At 33.4% G+C, this 20,105-nt stretch overlaps 1 protein-coding gene and 1 non-coding gene across 2 annotated transcripts; both read right to left on the reverse strand.

Moving 5' to 3' along the window:
- Window positions 1-1,782: 1,782 nt before the first annotated feature.
- Window positions 1,783-6,013, reverse strand: LOC130982793 (uncharacterized). Its single transcript, XM_057906888.1, has 2 exons — window positions 5,277-6,013; window positions 1,783-2,756 (listed from the first exon to the last, which is right to left on the reverse strand). Exons 1-2 carry the CDS (start codon window positions 5,933-5,935, stop codon window positions 2,090-2,092), a joined length of 1,326 nt encoding a protein of 441 aa, XP_057762871.1. The 5' UTR covers window positions 5,936-6,013; the 3' UTR covers window positions 1,783-2,089.
- An 11,582-nt stretch (window positions 6,014-17,595) lies between these two features.
- LOC130984292 (small nucleolar RNA R71) lies at window positions 17,596-17,703 on the reverse strand. The gene has a single exon (XR_009088235.1). It is a non-coding gene; the product is annotated as a small nucleolar RNA R71 (small nucleolar RNA).
- Between the last annotated feature and the right edge of the window lie 2,402 nt (window positions 17,704-20,105).

A 20,105-nucleotide genomic window follows, 5' to 3' on the forward strand; every position in this document is an offset into this window, starting at 1 on the left:
TATGTAATGTTGTGGGTGTCGTTTCTCTCATACCACAGTATTCTATTTATAATTTTATATTTACAAAGGTCATCGTTTTTAAACTTCATTAAATTCAATCTCTCTTAATAACTTAGCCTCCCAATATTAAAAAATTGACCCACCTATATTATAAAAAAAATCATTATTAAATAGACATTCATATCACAACCATTATATCTTTTTTTAACCATCTTATTTTTTCTCAAACCATTAATTCCCATTCAAATTCAATCATTTTATCAAAAAGATTTTTGAATTTATCGTTTTCTGTTTCACTTTTCCTTAGTAGAATTGTTCTCAATTATATTACCTATTTACCAAATCTCATATCTTTTTTTCTTCGTCTACGGCAGCAGTACTTTTTTTTGGGTTATTGGCTGTTGCAATATCTATTACTTAGTCCTGCATCTAAATTGGGGTTGCCCTCACTCTCTTTGGGCAAGCTTCTACTCTTTGCTTTGGCCCAGGTCCACTTTCACCTATTTCAGTTTCCTCCGGCCCAACTTCAACAAAAAAGAAGATACCATTACTCTATTCATATATTTTTTTTTTCTTTAAATTAGAATTGAGATTCGAACTTACAACTTTTTAAATGAGTATAAATATAAAAATATTATACCATTTGAATCATAGTTCATTGGCCTCTATTCAAGTTCCTTATTTTGAAATAATGTACACTATTTATTTATCTGTTCCATTATTACTATTTTAGCCGGGTGGAGCATGTAATAAGTTAAGATGTCCGTAATTAAGCATATTCATCCAAAAACCAAGGTTGGCAGACAAGTATTATATTATTGACTTTGGTAAAAGAAACATTTTAGACTTTCCTATCAAAACGACCCATAGTTTTTTGTGGAATTAATAGATGACTTTTTGTGTAAATTTTATTTTTGAGTAAATATCGTTCCTAATTATGAAAGATTTGAATGTATATATTTATAATAAAAAAAATATAAACTAATTTAATACTTTGAGTTAGCTCAAAATTACAATGAGTCGCTGGATAGTTTTAGGAAACTAATTCAATTTCTAATAAGTATATCAAATTAGTTTACCTTTTCGATAGATAAAAGTTTATGTACTCAAATCAATTATGATAAAAAAAAAGTTGTAATTGACTCTTTATTTTTAGATTGTATTACAATTCGAAATATTTAGATACAAATTATTTTTAGAAACATCAAAGTATTAACAATAACCCTAAAATGTATAAAATATGTCGTTATTATCACGAGAAAGAAGAAGAATAATATAGTATTAAAATTGAAACGAATACAAATATCATTGACTAATGATAAGTATTCAACGTTTTCAAAACAAAAAAATACAGTATAGTATATATGCAGAGATTAATAAGATAAAAAAATATTAAATGAACAAGTTATTTTTGTAATTAAATCTAACTAATTTTATTTTGCTTTTATGTTTTTACTCCTTTTTTTTCTCTTCAACTAAAATTTTTTATTATCCATGTTTAAACTATTAAACCAATTTAATTATCAAAATGGTTTAGTTATATAGAATCACGTAATAAATATACATAAAATAGACATTAATTTGCTTGTGCGCTTCCCATATAGATCATATCCTCCGTTCAAATTTACACAATCGAAGCAAATTTAAAAAGAATACTGTTAAAATTACACTCTCTAATCTATCTCTAGATCAGAGAGAAAAGTGAAATAGCTAGAAAAAAGACCCAACCCTTAAAACTAAATCACAAAATATACATAAAATAAGTTTTTAATATACACATACATGATATTTTTTTGTATTTAACTGCTCAAACCAAAGTTCTCCACTATAAATACTTGAAATTAGAAAATTAACCTTTTTTGTTCAATCAACAAACAGCTAACAAAAGATTTAAAACTGTTTTAGCAAAAGAAACAAAAACAACGTTAGCTGAATGTTAACAGAAAAAAAAAGGCCGTGTCTAATTTTTTTTTCAATATGAATAATAGCAAGTAGGAACAAAATGGCTATCACTGCAGCATATATATGTATAAGAAACATATGTAATTGTAAGATGAGAAACAATAATGTAGTATAACGATTGATGAAGCTATGAGAGGGAGAGATTATGTTGTTCATGACAAAGCTCCTTCCTGAGCTTATGTGAGAAGAGCTTGCATGCATCCATGCTAAGATCAATGGCAGCAGAGAGTGCAATGAACAAAGCGGCATCAGCCATGCAAGTCACGTGCTGTGCACCAATTTGCACAACGGGCTTGCTAACTTTACCTTCACCTTCCACACTTGACCCCATCACAAACCCTTTTCCATAATGTGGAACATACAACACCCCGTTATCCTTCATCACTCTGTAGTCAATGCAAAATTCGCCTCCTTTTTTTGTGCTCATTGTAGACTCAGCAATGGGGATCCCGTTGCTTTCTGTCACCAGCTCGAATTTGTAGCCTAAGCCGTCTACAGGGCCTCGTTCTCGCCACGCCTCCAGGCGGCCCCATGGCTTCCAGCTGCTTATTGGGGTCGCCCCGTTATGGCTGGGGCGGAGAATGAGCCATGCACCTGGGTTTGATCTCGACACTCTATCCGAACCGGGGGATGGGACGAATGGGGTGATCATGGAGGCCGCCGCCACCGGAGAGCCGGAGAGGTCGTGGATCATTATCATCCAACCCTTTCTCTCCCTCCCTTGGCGCTCCCTCACACTTGAGAAGGTTCTCTCCCATCTGCTTCGTTGCTTCGTGAAATCTGAGGGAGTTGACCTGAAATTATGCTAAAGCATCAGCATAATTTATTATTTTGATTAATAACTAACTAGTAATATTTAAAAATGTTATTTAAAAGAATGATACTCGATGGCTAAACTAAAAATATTATTCAATATAAATTAAAATGATTGGTTCTTAGATTTTTCAATATCACTACCCTTGTTGGCAAGAAGCTTATACTCAATAATCATATTCATATGTTAGTTAACTAAATCAAATAATGTAAGGAGTAATAACAAAACATTATAACGAAAATGTCAAACGTGCTAGGAGAATAAAATTATAGTCCTATGAGATATTGAGAGTGCGCCCCCACCAGATACTAGCACATGGTAGGGAATCCAGTGCAGTTATCTAAAACAGTTTGGAAAATCTCAGCTTGTCTGTTTGACCAACCCTGAGTCTATATGAATTCAATGCTGCTATTTAATGAAAGATCATGAGATAACTTATTTCAACCAGAAGGTTGATCAAGCATGGTTCTTTTGATTATTTCTTTAATACATCTACATTATTATAATTGAACAATCCTTATCTCAGATAAGAGAGAGTGTTATTATTTGTGATTAATAATATGGCAAAAGACAAATTAATTGAAAGAGAGAGTGTGTGTAAGGGGAGTTTTCCAGAGTTGGAATATAAAATTGCCAGCCCATAGACATAGACAGTATGAAAATGAAAGATTGGTGGTACCACTTTCCAATTTTTAATTTCCAAGGTTTCTTTCACCATAAAAAAGAGAAAGGAACAAATTGCAGAAGGTGTATATCATGTTTTTTCACTAAAATAAAAAACAAGTACAAAAAGGATATGTTATAATAACAAACAACTAAGCAAAATTAGAGACAGAAACATAATGGAAATGAAAATGAAGTTGAGCTGGATAAGGTGGTGAGTGAGGCCCCAAGTTAAGTTAGTAGGCATGTGAATGATGAATTTGTTAGGTACCAGTTCTGAGAGACACTGACAAGCCAGCCCACATGCCTAATCAAATATTAAACCTCATCTTAAGTCTTAATCATAACTTTAATGTTCTCATAACTATAATTAATGAACCTAACTATTCGTACCCATTAGTCTTGCACTCTTGCTTGTAAAGTTAGCAAAACCTTAATAGCACACTAATAATTTTTGTTGGCTTTTTTGTATAGACAAATTATATTTGGTTGACTTATTTTTTAGTTTTTACATATTTATTTTAAAATTTTTCAGTTTATTATGATAACTACTGTTGTATGAAATTCAAACTTGTTTGACTCTTACATCCAGATTATTATATATATACAAGATTTTTTTGGGGGGATTAAAAGTTACTTTAGCAATGATAAAATATTGATAAATTAAAACTAGTTAGAAATCGTATATTGTAAAGGAAAAGAGAATTAACGAAAGATTGGGAGCAATTAATGGGTAAAAAGAGAAGAGAAAAGAAGAAGAATGGAAAAGGAAGAACGTTGACTTCTAGTCAGCGAGATAACTGGAATTAATCTATAGTTCTATACTGTATATATTAATAGAAAGTAGAAACAAATTGATTGGCACTATAATACTCGTTTTATTTTACTAGAATAATTTTATTAATTTCAGTGCTTCATGTCCTTTCAACGTTGAATTCTTGTTTACTTATTTGCTTATAAACTAAAAACCAACGAATATTAAACAACTTTATTAGAATTTTAAAGATAACATAGTAACTCGAAGTTTGACCAGGATCATTCTCTTAATCTGTATTAGAATCCATTTCTTTTGAATGGACATTACAATTTTATTTTATTAAAAAAAAAAAAACAATTCAAGTTTGAAAGAGATCATATAATCTTCCGTCATACTGTTAATTTATTTTCTTATTCGCGAAAATGTTAGGTAGACAATGACTATCTTAAATAACATAAACAATCATTAATTAAATAAAAATATATTACATCTTAATTTAATATTATTAATTTAAATTTATTTTTTTAACCCTATTAATTCACATTGTTCACACATTATTCAAAAATGTTGTTAGTTATCTATACTTTTTCTTATCATAATGAAACAGAAATTTGAAAATAAATAAACATTAATTGCCAAAAGAAGATTGATAATAACATTTGTTTTCTCAATTTAATACATCATCTTACATTTATTTATGAAGAAATAAAATATCAATTTACTATGGTGAAAGCAATTTTTTTATTTTTCACCTACATTGAATAAAAAGTAAAGACATGATTTTTCTTTTCAGTTGCTACTAAATACTTTTTTCCGTAAAAAGTAGCCCAAAAAATCTTAAAACAATTTTAGAAGAAAAAAACCATTTTAGGAAAATTTTAAGGTTCCCTAAAGAAAAAAAAAAAAGTTTAACTGAACTGTTAAGAAATATGTTAATTCAGGTGGTTCATGGACTCACTTTTTATACAGTTGTAGTAGTGATTAATGAAGTAACATGCACTGTACAATTCACGTAACCAAAAAATAAAAATAAAAAACAAGTATAGAAAGAACTGAGCGAGTTGAAGTGAGTTGACTCACCGAGTTCTGGAGTTGCGATCCGCGCTGAACTTGCAGCTAAACACTGGCTGCCTGATGTTATTCTCTTGAACCAAGAAAACCACTGGGCTGCACTCCGGTTCGCCACCGAACTGAAAAACGAACCGTGGATCCGGTTCGGAGCGAACCACCATGTGAACCCGAGGCGAGCATTCCTCCTCCAAACCCGCTTCACCTCCTTCACTACTACTCTCTTTCTTCTCCTTCTTTCTCTTCTTATTCTTCTTTCCGAGGCTCAACCACCCGCTGTGGTAAGTGGCTGAGCGCGACGGCGAAGAGAGCGGAACGGTGATGCGGAGGCGGCCGAGGAGCCTGGCGCCGGCAGAGAAGCCGCAGCAGGAGGTGGCGGCGATGCTGCCGGCGTAGACGGAGAGGCGGAGGGTGAGAGGCCTGGCGGAGAATCGGCGGATAGCGGCGGAGTCGAGGTGGAAGGCGGCGGAGGAGTTGGAAAGAGAGGAGTCGTCGGAGGTGAGGAGAGGGAGGAGGGCGGTGTGTGAAGGGAAGTTGTTGATGTGGATCTTGCAGAAGCATGGCATGGTTGAAGGGTGAACGCCACCGGAAAGCGGCGAGCGTCTGGTGAAGGAGGGAAGCTTGAGTGCGAGAGAGTCCACGGTGAGTCTCACGTATGGACAGGGATCCATTTGGAATACCAGAATATAACTAACTGAATTGCTTTTAATTAGAGTGAAAGTGTGGAAGAGTTCTGTTTGGGGGAGGTTTTGTTTTGTTTTGTTTTGATTTCAGAGTTTGCATGTCATCCCACTCTTTAATATATATCATACATTTCTGTTGTCCACATGAAAATTTTCAGGCATTCATTTCTTCTACTTTCACTCTTTATCCATACTTGTTATCATAATTCTACCTACAACATTCTTATATTTAAAGATAGGGGAATGTTAGGGAACAATAATTTTGTTGAACAATATGAACAACTATCAATCAAATAAAAATATATTATACTTTTAATTTAACATTTTAAATTTTAATATTAAAATAACCATTCGTATATTAGTAAAATGAACATTCAATATATCTATTGTTTATATTGTTTAATATTTTTATTGTTTACCTATACTTTTTCTTAAAGATATTTCTTATCTATATATGTATCTACTTTTTACTTATATATTTTATTTTTATTATAAGTAATTAATAAAAAAATATTTAAGGAAATATATATATTTTTCTACATAATTATTATTTCGTATATAAATTAATAATGTTTTGTGGTAAATTTTAAGTGTTTATCACTTTTCTATTCTTATTTTGATTTTTCACCTTTTTCAGTTTTTTATTGGTACCAAATAACATATATAAAAAATGTACAAAACTAATAATAATATATAAATTCTATTAAAATAATATAGAATATTTAAAGAAAATTATACCAAAATGCAAAATTCTATGAAAAATAACATAGAAATTATATATGAAATCCATATTATGGCATAACATGGTAGCATAAGGAGAAAAGAAAAAGAAAGAAAATAAATAAATAAGGGCATAAGAAAAAAAAAAAGCAACCCTAAGACAGAGGATAACAAACAAGAGAGAAAGAAAACATGTATTTTGAATACTCAGTTGAAAATTATTTATATACCTAGATATTAGTCATATATTATATCTAAGACCAATTAATTAGCGTGATTAATATGAATTTATGTGTTGAAAATGGAATCACTTTTAAGGGGCATCTGATATAAGATAATCTATTTAGAACATATATTTGCAATATATTCAATGAAATTACTTACTATATATATATGTTACCCTATTTGGTATATGGAAAATTCTATGGTGGCATTAGTTTTGGTGGCTGCATAAGTTTGACTAATAAATAAAATAATGATATAAGACAAGAAAATTAAATCTAAAATCAAGATGATTTTTTCTCTCTTTTATAATTTCTTATAATTACTTTTATCAAAATAATTTTTTATAATTATTTTCATAATTATAAAAAATAATTCTAAAAAAAATAACACTAAAATAATTTTATAATTATATTTATAATTATTATTTTATTATTATTTTAACTTTAAAAAATAACTTTTATAATTATTTTTACTAAAATAATTTTTTATAATTATTTTTATTTTTTAATTATTTTTATTATTATTATTTTTAATAATTTTTAAAAATAACACCAAAATTATTTTTTTAATTATTTTTATTATTATTTTTATTTCTAAAAAATAATTTTTTATAATTAACTTTTTTGTAATTTCAAAAAACTAACACCAAAATGATATTCTCACTTTTGGTATTAGTTTAAAAATAATCATAAAAAATTATAAGAGAGAGAATATTATTTTGGTTTTAGTTTTTTAAAATTACAAAAAGAAAAAATACTTATAAAAAATTTATTTTGATAAAAAATAATTATAAAAAAATTTATTTTGATAAATAATAATAATAAAAATAATTAAAAGATAATGTTGGTATTATTTTTAGAAATTATTAAAAATAATAATAAAAATAATTAAAAAATAAAAATAATTATAAAAATTTATTTTAGTAGAAATAATTATAAAAATTATTTTGATAAAAGTAATTATAAGAAATTATAAAAAAGAGAGAATCATTTTGATTTTAGATTTAATTTTCTTGTCATGTGTGAATATTTTATTTGTTGGTCAAATTTATGCCACTCTTAACCACCAAAATCAATGCCACCATAAAACTTACCTTGGTATATATATTATATTATAAAAATAATCGTTATGCATCGCATATAAAACGATGGATCATAATATAATCAACCTTTTATTTCACCTGTGAGGTTTTCTTGTAATAATAATAATAATAATAATAATAATAATAATAATAATAATAATAACGTTCAAATGTATAAATTACAATATTATTTACGTGCAAATGTAATTGTTGTTTAATTTTTTTGTAATTTTCTACAATAATGCATTCGAACTTCCTTCCACCTTAGTGGGGAAGAAATTAAAGATGGTCAAAACTTGTAGGGTGGATTGCCCGTTCAACATTGCATTCAGAATTTAAAGTTTTAGATAGGTCTTGGTCCTCTGGCCAATGGCTCTTTTAATTTATACGTAACACTCTATCTAATTGTTCCCTGTTAAATATTTATTTGAAATTAAAACTATAATTAAAATGGTTGAATTTATGAAAATAGAAAAAATAATTTATAAAATTACATTTGATATCAATAATTATTCTCTCGTCCATTACTTAGGGATACGACTTGAAAAAAAAAAATAATATTATTATTAATGATTTAAACAATTTTTTGGACTTCATAAAATAGTCTTTTTTTTCCTCTATATATTTTTATTTTAGTCCAATATAATTTAAATGGCTTAACTTTAGTATTTAGCACTAGTTAGCTCCGTTAATTTGTTCTATTAATTATTGATACAATAAGTTAAATGTTGACACATCCTATTCTTATCATACTATTAAAAAAAATCACTTTTAGCATTGAACAGAGCAATTTAACGACATAGACCAAAATAGAAATCTTATAAATTTGACTGGATTAAAACTAAAAGAAAAAAATTTATAGGACGAAAAACTGATATTAATTTGTTAAGTAAAATAATTTTTTAATAATGGAGAATTAATTATTTATAAAAGTAATAAGAGTAATGATCTAAATTAGTCCATGAGATTTTTAAAATGGGATACTTTAATTTTTTAGGTTTTAAAATATACAAAACGTTTATTTCTATTACATAATATGGTCTTTTTCTGTTAATCACTAATGGTGATTACTGACATAAAACATTAATTAACACGTAGTCATTAATTAAGGCTGTGTTTGTTTACGAAAAACAAAACACTAAAAATAAGACATAAAGAATAGAAATACAAAATTTTGGTTCTTGTATTCTTTTTTATGATAAATTAAAACAAATTATGAAAATTCAATTTATTCTCATTTTTTTGCATTCAAAAAATTTGAGACAAAAAATATAATAATAAAAAATATAATTATGAAAAATTAACAAAAATAATAAAAAAAAAGAAAAAATAAGTTATATCTCTTATTAGTGTCTATGTATCCTTCTTGTCATGATAGACACAAAATACATTGATTCAGTATTTCTGTCCATATCTCTTCTGTCAAACATAATTTTGTGTCAAAAATTTAAAAATTATAAAATAATTTTTTCAAATTATTTATATATAATTATTTTTAAATTAATAAATTTTAATTTCTAAAATTTTTGTTCTATTTAGTCCAAGTCAATTATTTATATATACAAAAAATTTTATGTATTTTTAAAATAAATTATAAATTATTTTTGAAAAGATACTATTTTTCAAAAAAATTAAATAATTTAAAATAAATGAACTCATATTTATTTTTGATAGGACAAATTATTAATTTAATTTATAGATACCATATTTTATGATCATTCTTTAATAACGAAGAAAAAAATAAATTAGATAATGTTATTTGAAGAGATAAGAAAACTCTTATTTAACATAAAAAATTTTTATATAAATAATTAGACATATTTGTCTAAATGCTTATGAAGGCATTATTTTAGAACTTGTGTCTAATGCAAATCAAGTTATTTCTAAAGTCAAATTTGTAAATTTTGGTCAATACCATAAGGCCAATAATGTGGATCATTTACAAAATCTCAATAATATGAAATTCCTAATACTTTACAATACTTGAAAAAGAAATATCTTGATAAATTCAAGTGTTTTCTTCATGTTTTTTAAAAAGTTTTAAAAATTTACTAGTGGTAATGTTGTAAAAATAGACTTCTATTTAAAATTATTTGTGCTACTAAAACTAGTAATTGTGTCAAAAAAAATAAATTTAACTTAGGAATATTTTTTTAAGTTTATTTTATAAAATATTAAAAATATTCAAATGGACTATTTTGAAAATTTTAAAACTTTTTTAGAAATTGTATTGTATTGAAATTTTTTAAATTTTTCGAGAACTATTTTGTATTTTACTATGAGGATTGAGTTGTCTAGCTCGAATATGTGGATATTTAACAGTTACGTGTGTGAATTAACGTTTTTACATCAATAATCATCTTTAGTGACTAATGGAGAGGAATTATATTGTCTAACAAATGTAAATATTAGGGATTGTTCTATATATTTTAAAATATAAAAAGAGATAATATTCAATTTAGTCTCTGAACTTGCACGCAAGCCTTAATTTAGTCTCTAAAATTTTAATTGCCTCTATTTAGTCTCCGACTTTGCGAATGTAACTCATGTTAGTCACTCGAATAATTTTCGACACACAAACGTTAATGAAACGCTAACGTGGATAACCGGATACCACGTTGGACTCTATAAAACGTCGTCGATTTTGTTTTAGTATTCTAAAAGCTGAAAAAATGTCATAAGTGGTGTTTATTGAATTTTTCTTCCCAAAACAAGTAATCCAACTTCGATTTTGAACAATTTAAGCGTCAAAATTAACCAAAACGATATATTTTATAAGTTTTAGCGTAGTATCTAGCTATTTATGTCAGGACTCTAAAAATATTTGTGTATCAGAAATTATTCCAATAATTAATGTGAGTCATATTTATAAAATTTAAAAATTAAATATAAATAATTAAAATTTTAAGAACTAAATTAAGACTTAAGTATAAATTTAAAAATCAAATTAAATATTAATTCATTTAAAAGACTAAAGTGTTCCATTTTAAAAATTTAAATAAATAATTTTAGTAATTACTCAAGCTAAGTGATACAAAGTGTTTTGTCCATTTTACCAACAATGTCATACTTTGCTGACAGAGCTAACTATTGCTAATAACTGGCCGATTCAAACACACCATCAATAATGAAAAACAAGGTAATAATACATAGTATAAGTATTTTTAGAGCCTATTCCACTTGCATGTCTAAGTTCTAAGACAAATTTTGTTTAGGGTAAAAAACCCAAATGAGCCAAGCACAGCTCAATATAACCCAAATCAGCCAAATCAAACATTTATACCTGAATCCGCCAGGACCAATTTTAATATAATTCAAATTAATAAGATTCGAATTAATTTAACACGTAATTCGAATTGAATCAATTCGAACTACTTTCAGAGACAACTCAAGCTAATTCGAATCAATTCAGATCGAATTAAGCATGTAATCCAACCTAGTAATTCGAAACAAATAATTTCGAATTATAAAAGAGTAATTCGAGTGATGTTAATTCGAATTACATGGAGAAGAACACAAGAGAGAGGTTCGAATCTAGTTGATTCGAATTAGGTGAAAATCGTTTTGCATAGTAATTCGAATCAAGTTGATTCGAATTACAAGGGGTTCGGCTATATAAGGAGTTCGGACCAAGTTCATTCGAATCACTTTTTCATTCTCCAACCCCACCAAATCCCAGAGAAAACGACCCGCATTCGGTCCGAGTAAGACCAGAGCGGCATTTTTAGTCGATGGGGGACGATCCAGGCAGGCTTTATCGTTTGGATGGAGTTGCGCATATCGCCGGTGTGATCAACGACGAGGTTAGTGGTTTATGATGTTGCGCTGTTGATTGTGTTTTTTATTAGTGGTTGATGAAAGCGGTTTATGATAATGGTATTTGTTAATGGTTTTTGATAATGGTTTATGTTACTGTTAGTGGTTTAGGATAGTGGTTTAGGATAGTGGTGTAGGCTAGTGGTTTTTGTTAATGGTTTCGTATAGCGGTTTATGTTAGTGTTAGCGGTTTAAGCAAGTAGTTTAGGCCAGTGGTTTTTGTTAGTAGATTTTGTAATGATTTTTTGTAAGCGGTTTTTGTGAATGGTTTTGGATAGTGGTTTTAGTGAATGGTTTTGGATAGTGGTTTTAGTGAATGGCCTTGTATAGTGGTTTTAGTGAAAGTGTTTTTTGTAAGCGGTTTTTGAGAATGGTTTTGGATAGTGGTTTTAGTCATGGGTTTAGGTTTAGGGTAGTTGTTTATGATAGGGGTTTTTAGTGATTGTTGTTTTTGATAATTGTTTTTTTTGTATAATATGTTGGTCGCTTGTTTCATATATGTTATGTTGAAGGATTTATTTACTACATCCCTATGAAATATATTGGAAATGTTACTGGTTTGTGCATCTGTTCTAATTATGCGGTTTATGTGCTGGCCAGCCTCGTCGTTGCATATCCAGCGTTAGGCGGCAGCAGGGGATGCGTTTTGATGAGAGGTACGTTCCGTACTTGCAGATGGCCGGATTGTACCATCTTGTGAGACTGAACAACAGATGGTTCCGACTAGACGAGCCCCTAGTCAGCGCATTCGTCGAGAGGTGGCGGCCTGAGACGCACACCTTCCACATGCCGTTCGGAGAGTGCACCATCACGCTTCAGGACGTCGCATACCAGCTGGGGTTGCCAGTGGACGGAGATTACGTCAGTGGTTGCCTGACAGACTTCCACCTTTACATTGAGGGTGGGAGGCCAGCTTGGCAGTGGTTCCATGAGTCGCTCGGTGTTGTACCTCCCGAGAACCAGGTACAGAAATTCGCAGTTAACTCAGGAGACCTTTGGAGAGTGTCCAGACGGGGCTGATGAGGAGACAGTTAGGCGCTTTGCCCGTGCCTATATCATGATGTTATTGGGCACGCAGCTGTTTGCCGACAAGTCCGGCAATCGTATACACATCAGATGGCTACCCTATGTTGCTCGGCTTGAGGAGATGGGTCAGTATAGTTGGGGGTCGGCGGCACTAGCATGGTTGTACCGGTGCATGTGCCGAGTGGCCAACAGACATGTCGTGAAGTTAGCTGGCCCTTTACAGTTACTGCAGTCTTGGATCTTCTGGAGGTTTCCTACTTTTAGACCATCTGGGTATGATGAGATTAGCTGGCCCCTTGCATCGAGGTACCGTTATTGTTTTGTACTATGTATTCTTGTTGTATTTGTTTTCGATTATGCAAGCAGTTTAATGCAATGTAGAGTTAGTGATGAACATAATAGAATTTTGTAATTCTCTTACGCAGATGGTCTGGTTACAATCCTGGGATTAGCAACAAGGGACCTCGGGTACAGATGGCTCGCCTGAAGATAGACTTGTTACAGCCTCGGGATATAAGTACGCTTAACATATGTGTATGTGAAGTTGTTGTTTCAGTTTATATTGTCTAATAGAAGTGTAAAAATGTTTTTATGTTGTTTTTTTCAATTCATATGGATGCCCTATAGCGCACTCGACGTCATCCAGGTTGTCCATCCGGAGGTCTTGGAGCCTCGGCATACGATGTTATGGCGGTGTAGGACGTCTCTGATTTATTTTGCGGTGGTCGAGTGGCATCAGGTTGATAGAGTTTTACCTCCGTTTGGGGGGGGGGTTCAGCCCACACCGTCTCCCGCCCTGAACATCGACTTCTTGATGTCGAAGGACGGGATAGGAGGTGATGAGCGGATAATTTGTACGCTTTTTGGCATTATTTTTAGTATGTTTTTAGTATGATCTAGTTAGTTTTTAGTATATTTTTATTAGTTTTTAGTTAAAATTCACTTTTCTGGACTTTACTATGAGTTTGTGTGTTTTTCTGTGATTTCAGGTATTTTCTGGCTGAAATTGAAGGTTCTGAGCAAAAATCTGATCCAAAGACTGAAAAGGACTGCAGATGCTGTTGGATTCTGACCTCCCTGCACTCGAAGTGGATTTTCTGGAGCTACAGAAGCCCAATTGGCACGCTCTCAACGGCGTTGGAAAGTAGACATCCTGGGCTTTCCAGCAATATATGATAGTCCATACTTTTCCCAAGATTTGATGGCCCAAACCGGCGTTCAAAGTCACCTCAAGAAATCCCAGCGTTAAACGCTGGAACTGGCACCCAAATGGGAGTTAAACGCCCAAAATGGCATAAAAGCTGGCGTTTAACTCCAAGAAGAGTCTCTACACGAAAATGCTTCATTGCTCAGCCCAAGCACACACCAAGTGGGCCCGGAAGTGGATTTTTATGTCATTTACTCATCTCTGTACACCCTAGGCTACTAGTTCTCTATATATAGGGCCTTTTACTATTGTATTTTTCATCCTTCGATTGTTTTTGATCCTTTGATCATCTTTGGACATCTAGTTCTTAGATCATTGGGAGGCTGGCCTCACGGTCATGCCTAGACCTTATGCTTATGTATTTTCAACGGTGGAGTTTCTACACACCATAGATTAAGGTGTGGAGCTCTGCTGTACCTCGAGTATTAATGCAATTACTATTGTTCTTCCATTCAATTCCGCTTGTTCTTGTTCTAAGATATCACTTGTTCTTCAACTTGATGAATGTGATGATCCGTGACACTCATCATCATTCTCACTCATGAACAAGGTGACTGACAACCATTCTTGTTCTACAAGCAATCAAGGCTCTAGTGAATATCTCTTGGATTCCTGATAACACGATGCATGGTTGATCGCCTGACAACCGAGTGCTCGCCTGACAAACGAGCCAGCCATTCCGTGAGATCAGAGTCTTCGTGGTATAGGCAGGACCTGATGGCGGCATTCAAGAGAATCCGGAAGGTCTAACCTTGTCTGTGGTATTCTGAGTAGGATTCAATGATTGAATGACTGTGACGTGCTTCAAACTCCTAGCAGGCGGGGCGTTAGTGACAGACGCAAAAGTATCAATGGATATTATTCCGGCCTGACCGAGAACCGACAGCTGAATTCTGCTATGCCGTGACAGGGCATATGCCAATCGCTTTCACTGAGAGGATGGGAGGTAGCCACTGACAATGGTGAAACCCTACACGAGCTTGCCATGGAAAGGAGTAAGAAGGATTGGATGAAGACAGTAGGAAAGCAGAGAGACGGAAGGGAAGGCATCTTCATGCGCTTATCTGAAGTTCCTACCAATGAATTACATAAGTATCTCTATCTTTACCTTTTATGTTATTTTCGTTCATCACCATCATACATTTGAGTCTGCCTGACTAAGATTTACAAGATGACCATAGCTTGCTTCATAGCAACAATCTCCGTGGGATCGACCCTTACTCACGTAAGGTATTACTTGGACGACCCAGTGCACTTGCTGGTTAGTTGTGCGAAGTTGTAGTGATCACAATTTCGTGCACCAAGTTTTTGGCGCCGTTGCCGGGGATTGTTCAAGTTTTGAGCAAGCTTTTGGTAACATCAGTGCCAAGATCCGGCAACAGCACCAAGTTTTTGGCGCCATTGCCGGGGATTGTTTGTGTATGGACAACTGACGGTTCATCTTGTTGCTTAGATTAGGTATTTTTTTTTTCGAAATTCTTGAAGATGAATTTTAGAGTTTCATGGTGATTTGTTGAAATCTGGCTGGCTGAGAAGCCATGTCTAATCTCATTGGACCGAGGTTTCAACTTATTATCACAAGAGCTTGTTGATTTTCATCAATCTTGCTTTTGGAGCAGTGATTTGCTAAGGCTTGGCTGGCCTTTGGCCATGTCTAGTGTTTTGGACCGAAGCTTTCTTTGAAAGCTTGGCTGGCTGTGAAGCCATGTCTAATTCCTGGACCGGAGTCTTAGACTAGCATTGCACTGATTCCTGGAATTCTCATTAAGAATTTTGATATCTTTTTCCACTTAATTTTCGAAAAAAACACAAAAAAATAAAAAAATCATAAAAACCAAAAATATTTGATGTTTCTTGCTTAAGTCTAGTGTCTCATCTTAAGTTTGGTGTCAATTGCTTGCATTCATTCATGTGTCTTAAGGATCTTCAAGTAATTCTTGATGATTTCTTACTCTGATCTTTGAATTCTTTTGGCTTGAGTGTTTATGTGTCTCATATAGTGTCAGTAGTATACAAACTGCTAAGTTTGGTGTCTTGCATGCATTATTATTTGATTCTTGTTGCATTTTGATTATTAAAAATCCAAAAATATTTTTAATTTGTGTCTTTTCAAGTCAATAATACAAAGAATTGAAGATTCAGAACATACTGCAGAGGAATTATACAGAAAGAGCTGAGCATTCGAAAATGCCCAGTGAAGAAGACAGACTGGCGTTTAAACGCCAGCTAGGGTGCCTGGTTGGGCGTTTAACGCCCAAAAAGGGTGCATTTTGGGCGTTAAACGCCAGAATGTATACCATTCTGGGCGTTTAACGCCAGGATGATGCTAGGGGGAAGATTTTGTTTTCAAATCAATTTTTTTCTAAGTTTTCAAAGTTTTTCAAAATCAAATCTTTTTCAAATCAAATCTTTTCAATCAAATGTTTTCAAAAATCAATTTCTTTCCTTTTTCAAAGATACTTACTAACAATTAATGATTTGATTGAACATCTCAAATTTGTTGCCTTTTCTGTTGAGAAAGGTTTAATGTTTGAATCATATCTTTTCTTGTTAGGCAAGTCATTAATTTTCAAAATCAAATCTTTTTAACATTGTTTTCAAATCATATCTTTTTAAAATTGTTTTCAAATCATATCTTCTCAATCACATCTTTTTTAAAACCAATCATATCTTCTTAACCACATCTTTTTCAAAATAGTTTTCAATCAAATCTTTTTGATTTCTAATTTAAAAATCTTTTTCAAAAATCACTTGATTTCTTTTCCACTCTTATTTTCGAAAATCAATTAAGTGTTTTTCAAAATGTTTTCAAAATCTTTTACTTAATTTTCGAAAATTACTTCCCTTCTTCTCACATCCTTCTATTTATGGACTAACACTATTCCTTAATGCAAAATTCGAACTCCATCTTCTTTGATAAGTTCGAATTTTCTACTTCTGTCTTCTACTCTTCTTTTCTTCTGACACCTAAAGGAATCTCTATACTGTGACATAGAGGATTCCACATTTTCTTGTCTCCTTCTCTTTCATATGAGCAGGAGCAGAGACAAAGGCATTCTTGTTGAAGCTGACCCTGAACCTGAAAGGACCTTGAAGAGAAAGCTAAGAGAAGCCAAGGCACAACTTTCTTTAGAGGACCTGACCGAATTCTTCAAAGAAGAAGAACACATGGCAGCCGAAAACAACAACAATGCCAACAATGCAAGGAAGGTGCTGGGTGACTTTACTGCACCTACTCCCGACTTCTATGGGAGAAGCATCTCTATCCCTGCCATTGGAGCAAACAACTTTGAGCTTAAGCCTCAATTAGTTTCTCTAATGCAACAGAATTGCAAGTTCCATGGACTTCCAATGGAAGATCCTCATCAGTTTTTAGCTGAGTTCTTGCAAATCTGTGACACAGTCAAGACTAATGGGGTTGACCCTGAGGTCTACAGACTGATGCTATTCCCTTTTGCTGTAAGAGACAGAGCTAGAATATGGTTGGACTCACAACCTAAAGATAGCCTGGACTCTTGGGAAAAGCTAGTCAATGCCTTCTTGGCAAAGTTCTTTCCACCTCAAAAATGGAGTAAGCTTAGAGTGGAAGTCCAAACCTTCAGACAGAAGGATGGAGAATCCCTCTATGAAGCTTGGGAAAGATACAAACAATTAATCAGAAGATGTCCCTCAGACATGCTTTCTGAATGGAGCATCATAGGTATCTTCTATGATGGTCTATCTGAACTATCCAAGATGTCTTTGGATAGCTCTGCTGGAGGATCTCTTCATCTGAAGAAGATGCCTGCAGAGGCTCAAGAGCTAATTGAAATGGTTGCAAATAACCAATTCATGTACACTTCTGAAAGGAATCCTGTGAACAATGGGACTAATCAGAAGAAAGGAGTTCTTGAGATTGATACTCTGAATGCCATTTTGGCTCAGAACAAGATATTGACTCAACAAGTCAATTTGATTTCTCAAAGTCTGTCTGGAATGCAAAATGCACCTGGCAGTACTAAAGAAGCTTCATCTGAGGAAGAGGCTTATGATCCTGAGAACCCTTCAATGGAAGAGGTGAATTACCTAGGAGAACCCTATGGAAACACCTACAATTCTTCATGGAGAAATCACCCAAATTTCTCATGGAAGAATCAAGAGAGACCTCAACAAGGTTTCAATAACAATAATGGTGGAAGAAACAGGTTTAGCAATAACAAGCCTTTTCCATCATCTTCTCAGCAACAGACAGAGAGTTCTAAGCAGAATACCTCTGACTTAGCAACCATGGTCTCTGATCTAATCAAAACCACTCAAAGTTTCATGAATGAAACAAGGTCCTCCATCAGAAATTTGGAAGGACAAGTGGGTCAGCTGAGCAAGAAAGTTACTGAACTCCCTCCTAGTACTCTCCCAAGTAATACAGAAGAAAATCCAAAAGGAGAGTGCAAAGCCATAACCATGGCCGAATATGGAGAGGAAAGAGAGGAGGTGGACGCCACTGAGGAAGACCTCAATGGGCGTGCACCAACCTCCTCTGAGTTCCCCAATGAGGAACCATGGGGATCTGAGGCTCAAAATGAGACCATAGAGATTCCATTGGACTTACTTCTGCCTTTCATGAGCTCTGATGAGTATTCTTCCTCTGAAGAGGATGAGTATGTCACTGAAGAGCAAGTTGCTAAATATCTTGGAGCAATCATGAAGCTAAATGACAAGTTATTTGGAAATGAGACTTGGGAAGATGAACCTCCCTTGCTCACCAAAGAACTGGATGACCTGTCTAGGCAGAAATTACCTCAAAAGAGACAAGATCCTGGGAAGTTTTCAATACCTTGTACCATAGGCACCATGACCTTCAAGAAGGCCCTGTGTGACTTAGGGTCAAGTGTGAACCTCATGCCTCTCTCTGTAATGGAGAAGCTAGGGATCTTTGAGGTACAAGCTGCAAAAATCTCACTAGAGATGGCAGACAACTCAAGAAAACAAGCCTATGGACTTGTAGAGAATGTCTTGGTTAAAATTGAAGACCACTACATCCCTACTGATTTCATAGTCCTAGAGACTGGGAAGTGCATGGATGAATCCATCATCCTTGGCAGACCCTTCCTAGCCACAGCAAGGGCTGTGATTGATGTTGATAGAGGTGAACTAATCATTCAAGTGAATGAAAAATCCTTGGTGTTTAAGGCTCAAGGATATCCCTCTGTCACCATAGAGAGGAAGCTTGAAGAGCTTCTCTCAAATCAAAGTCAAACAGAGCCCCCACAGTCAAACTCTAAGTTTGGTGTTGGGAGGCCACAACCAAACTCTAAGTTTGGTGTTGAACCCCCACATTCAAACTCTAAGTTTGGTGTTGGGAGGTTTCCACATGACTCTGAGTATCTGTGAGGCTCCATGAGAGCCATCTGTCAAGCTATTGACATTAAAGAAGCGCTTGTTGGGAGGCAACCCAATGATTATATTTTATATATTTTCTTTTGTTATTTTATGTTTTTTGTAGGTTGATAATCACAAGAAGTCACAAAATCAATGAAAAAAAGCAAAAACAAAATGAAAAACAGGAAGAAAAATAGCACACCCTGGAGGAAGATGTTACTGGCGTTCAAACGCCAGTAAGCCTAGCAGTTGGGCGTTTAACGCCCAGTCTGGCACCATTCTAGGCGTTTAACGCCAGAAAGGGGCACCAGACTGGCGTTAAACGCCAGAAAAGGGCAAGAACCTGGCGTTAAACGCCAGGAATGGGCACCAGCCCGGCGTTTAACGCCAGAAATAGCTCAAAACGTGATTTTGAGCAACATTTGGTGCAGGGATGACTTTTTCTTGACACCACAGGATCTGTGGACCCCACAGGACCCCCACCTACCCCACCACCACCCTCCCTCTTCTTCCCCCATTCACCAATCACCTCAATACCTCTTCCCCAAAAACCCTTCACCTATCAAATCCCATCTTTCTCTTCACCACTCACATCCATCCTTCATAAAACCCCACCAACCTCACCCTTCAAATTCAAACTACTTTCCCTCCCAAACCCACCCATAATGGCCGAACACACCACCATCTCCCTCTTCCTCATTTCTTCTTCTTCTACTCTATTCTTT

The sequence above is a fragment of the Arachis stenosperma genome, chromosome 5 (assembly GCF_014773155.1).
Source record: "Arachis stenosperma cultivar V10309 chromosome 5, arast.V10309.gnm1.PFL2, whole genome shotgun sequence".
Taxonomy (NCBI): Eukaryota; Viridiplantae; Streptophyta; class Magnoliopsida; order Fabales; family Fabaceae; genus Arachis; species Arachis stenosperma.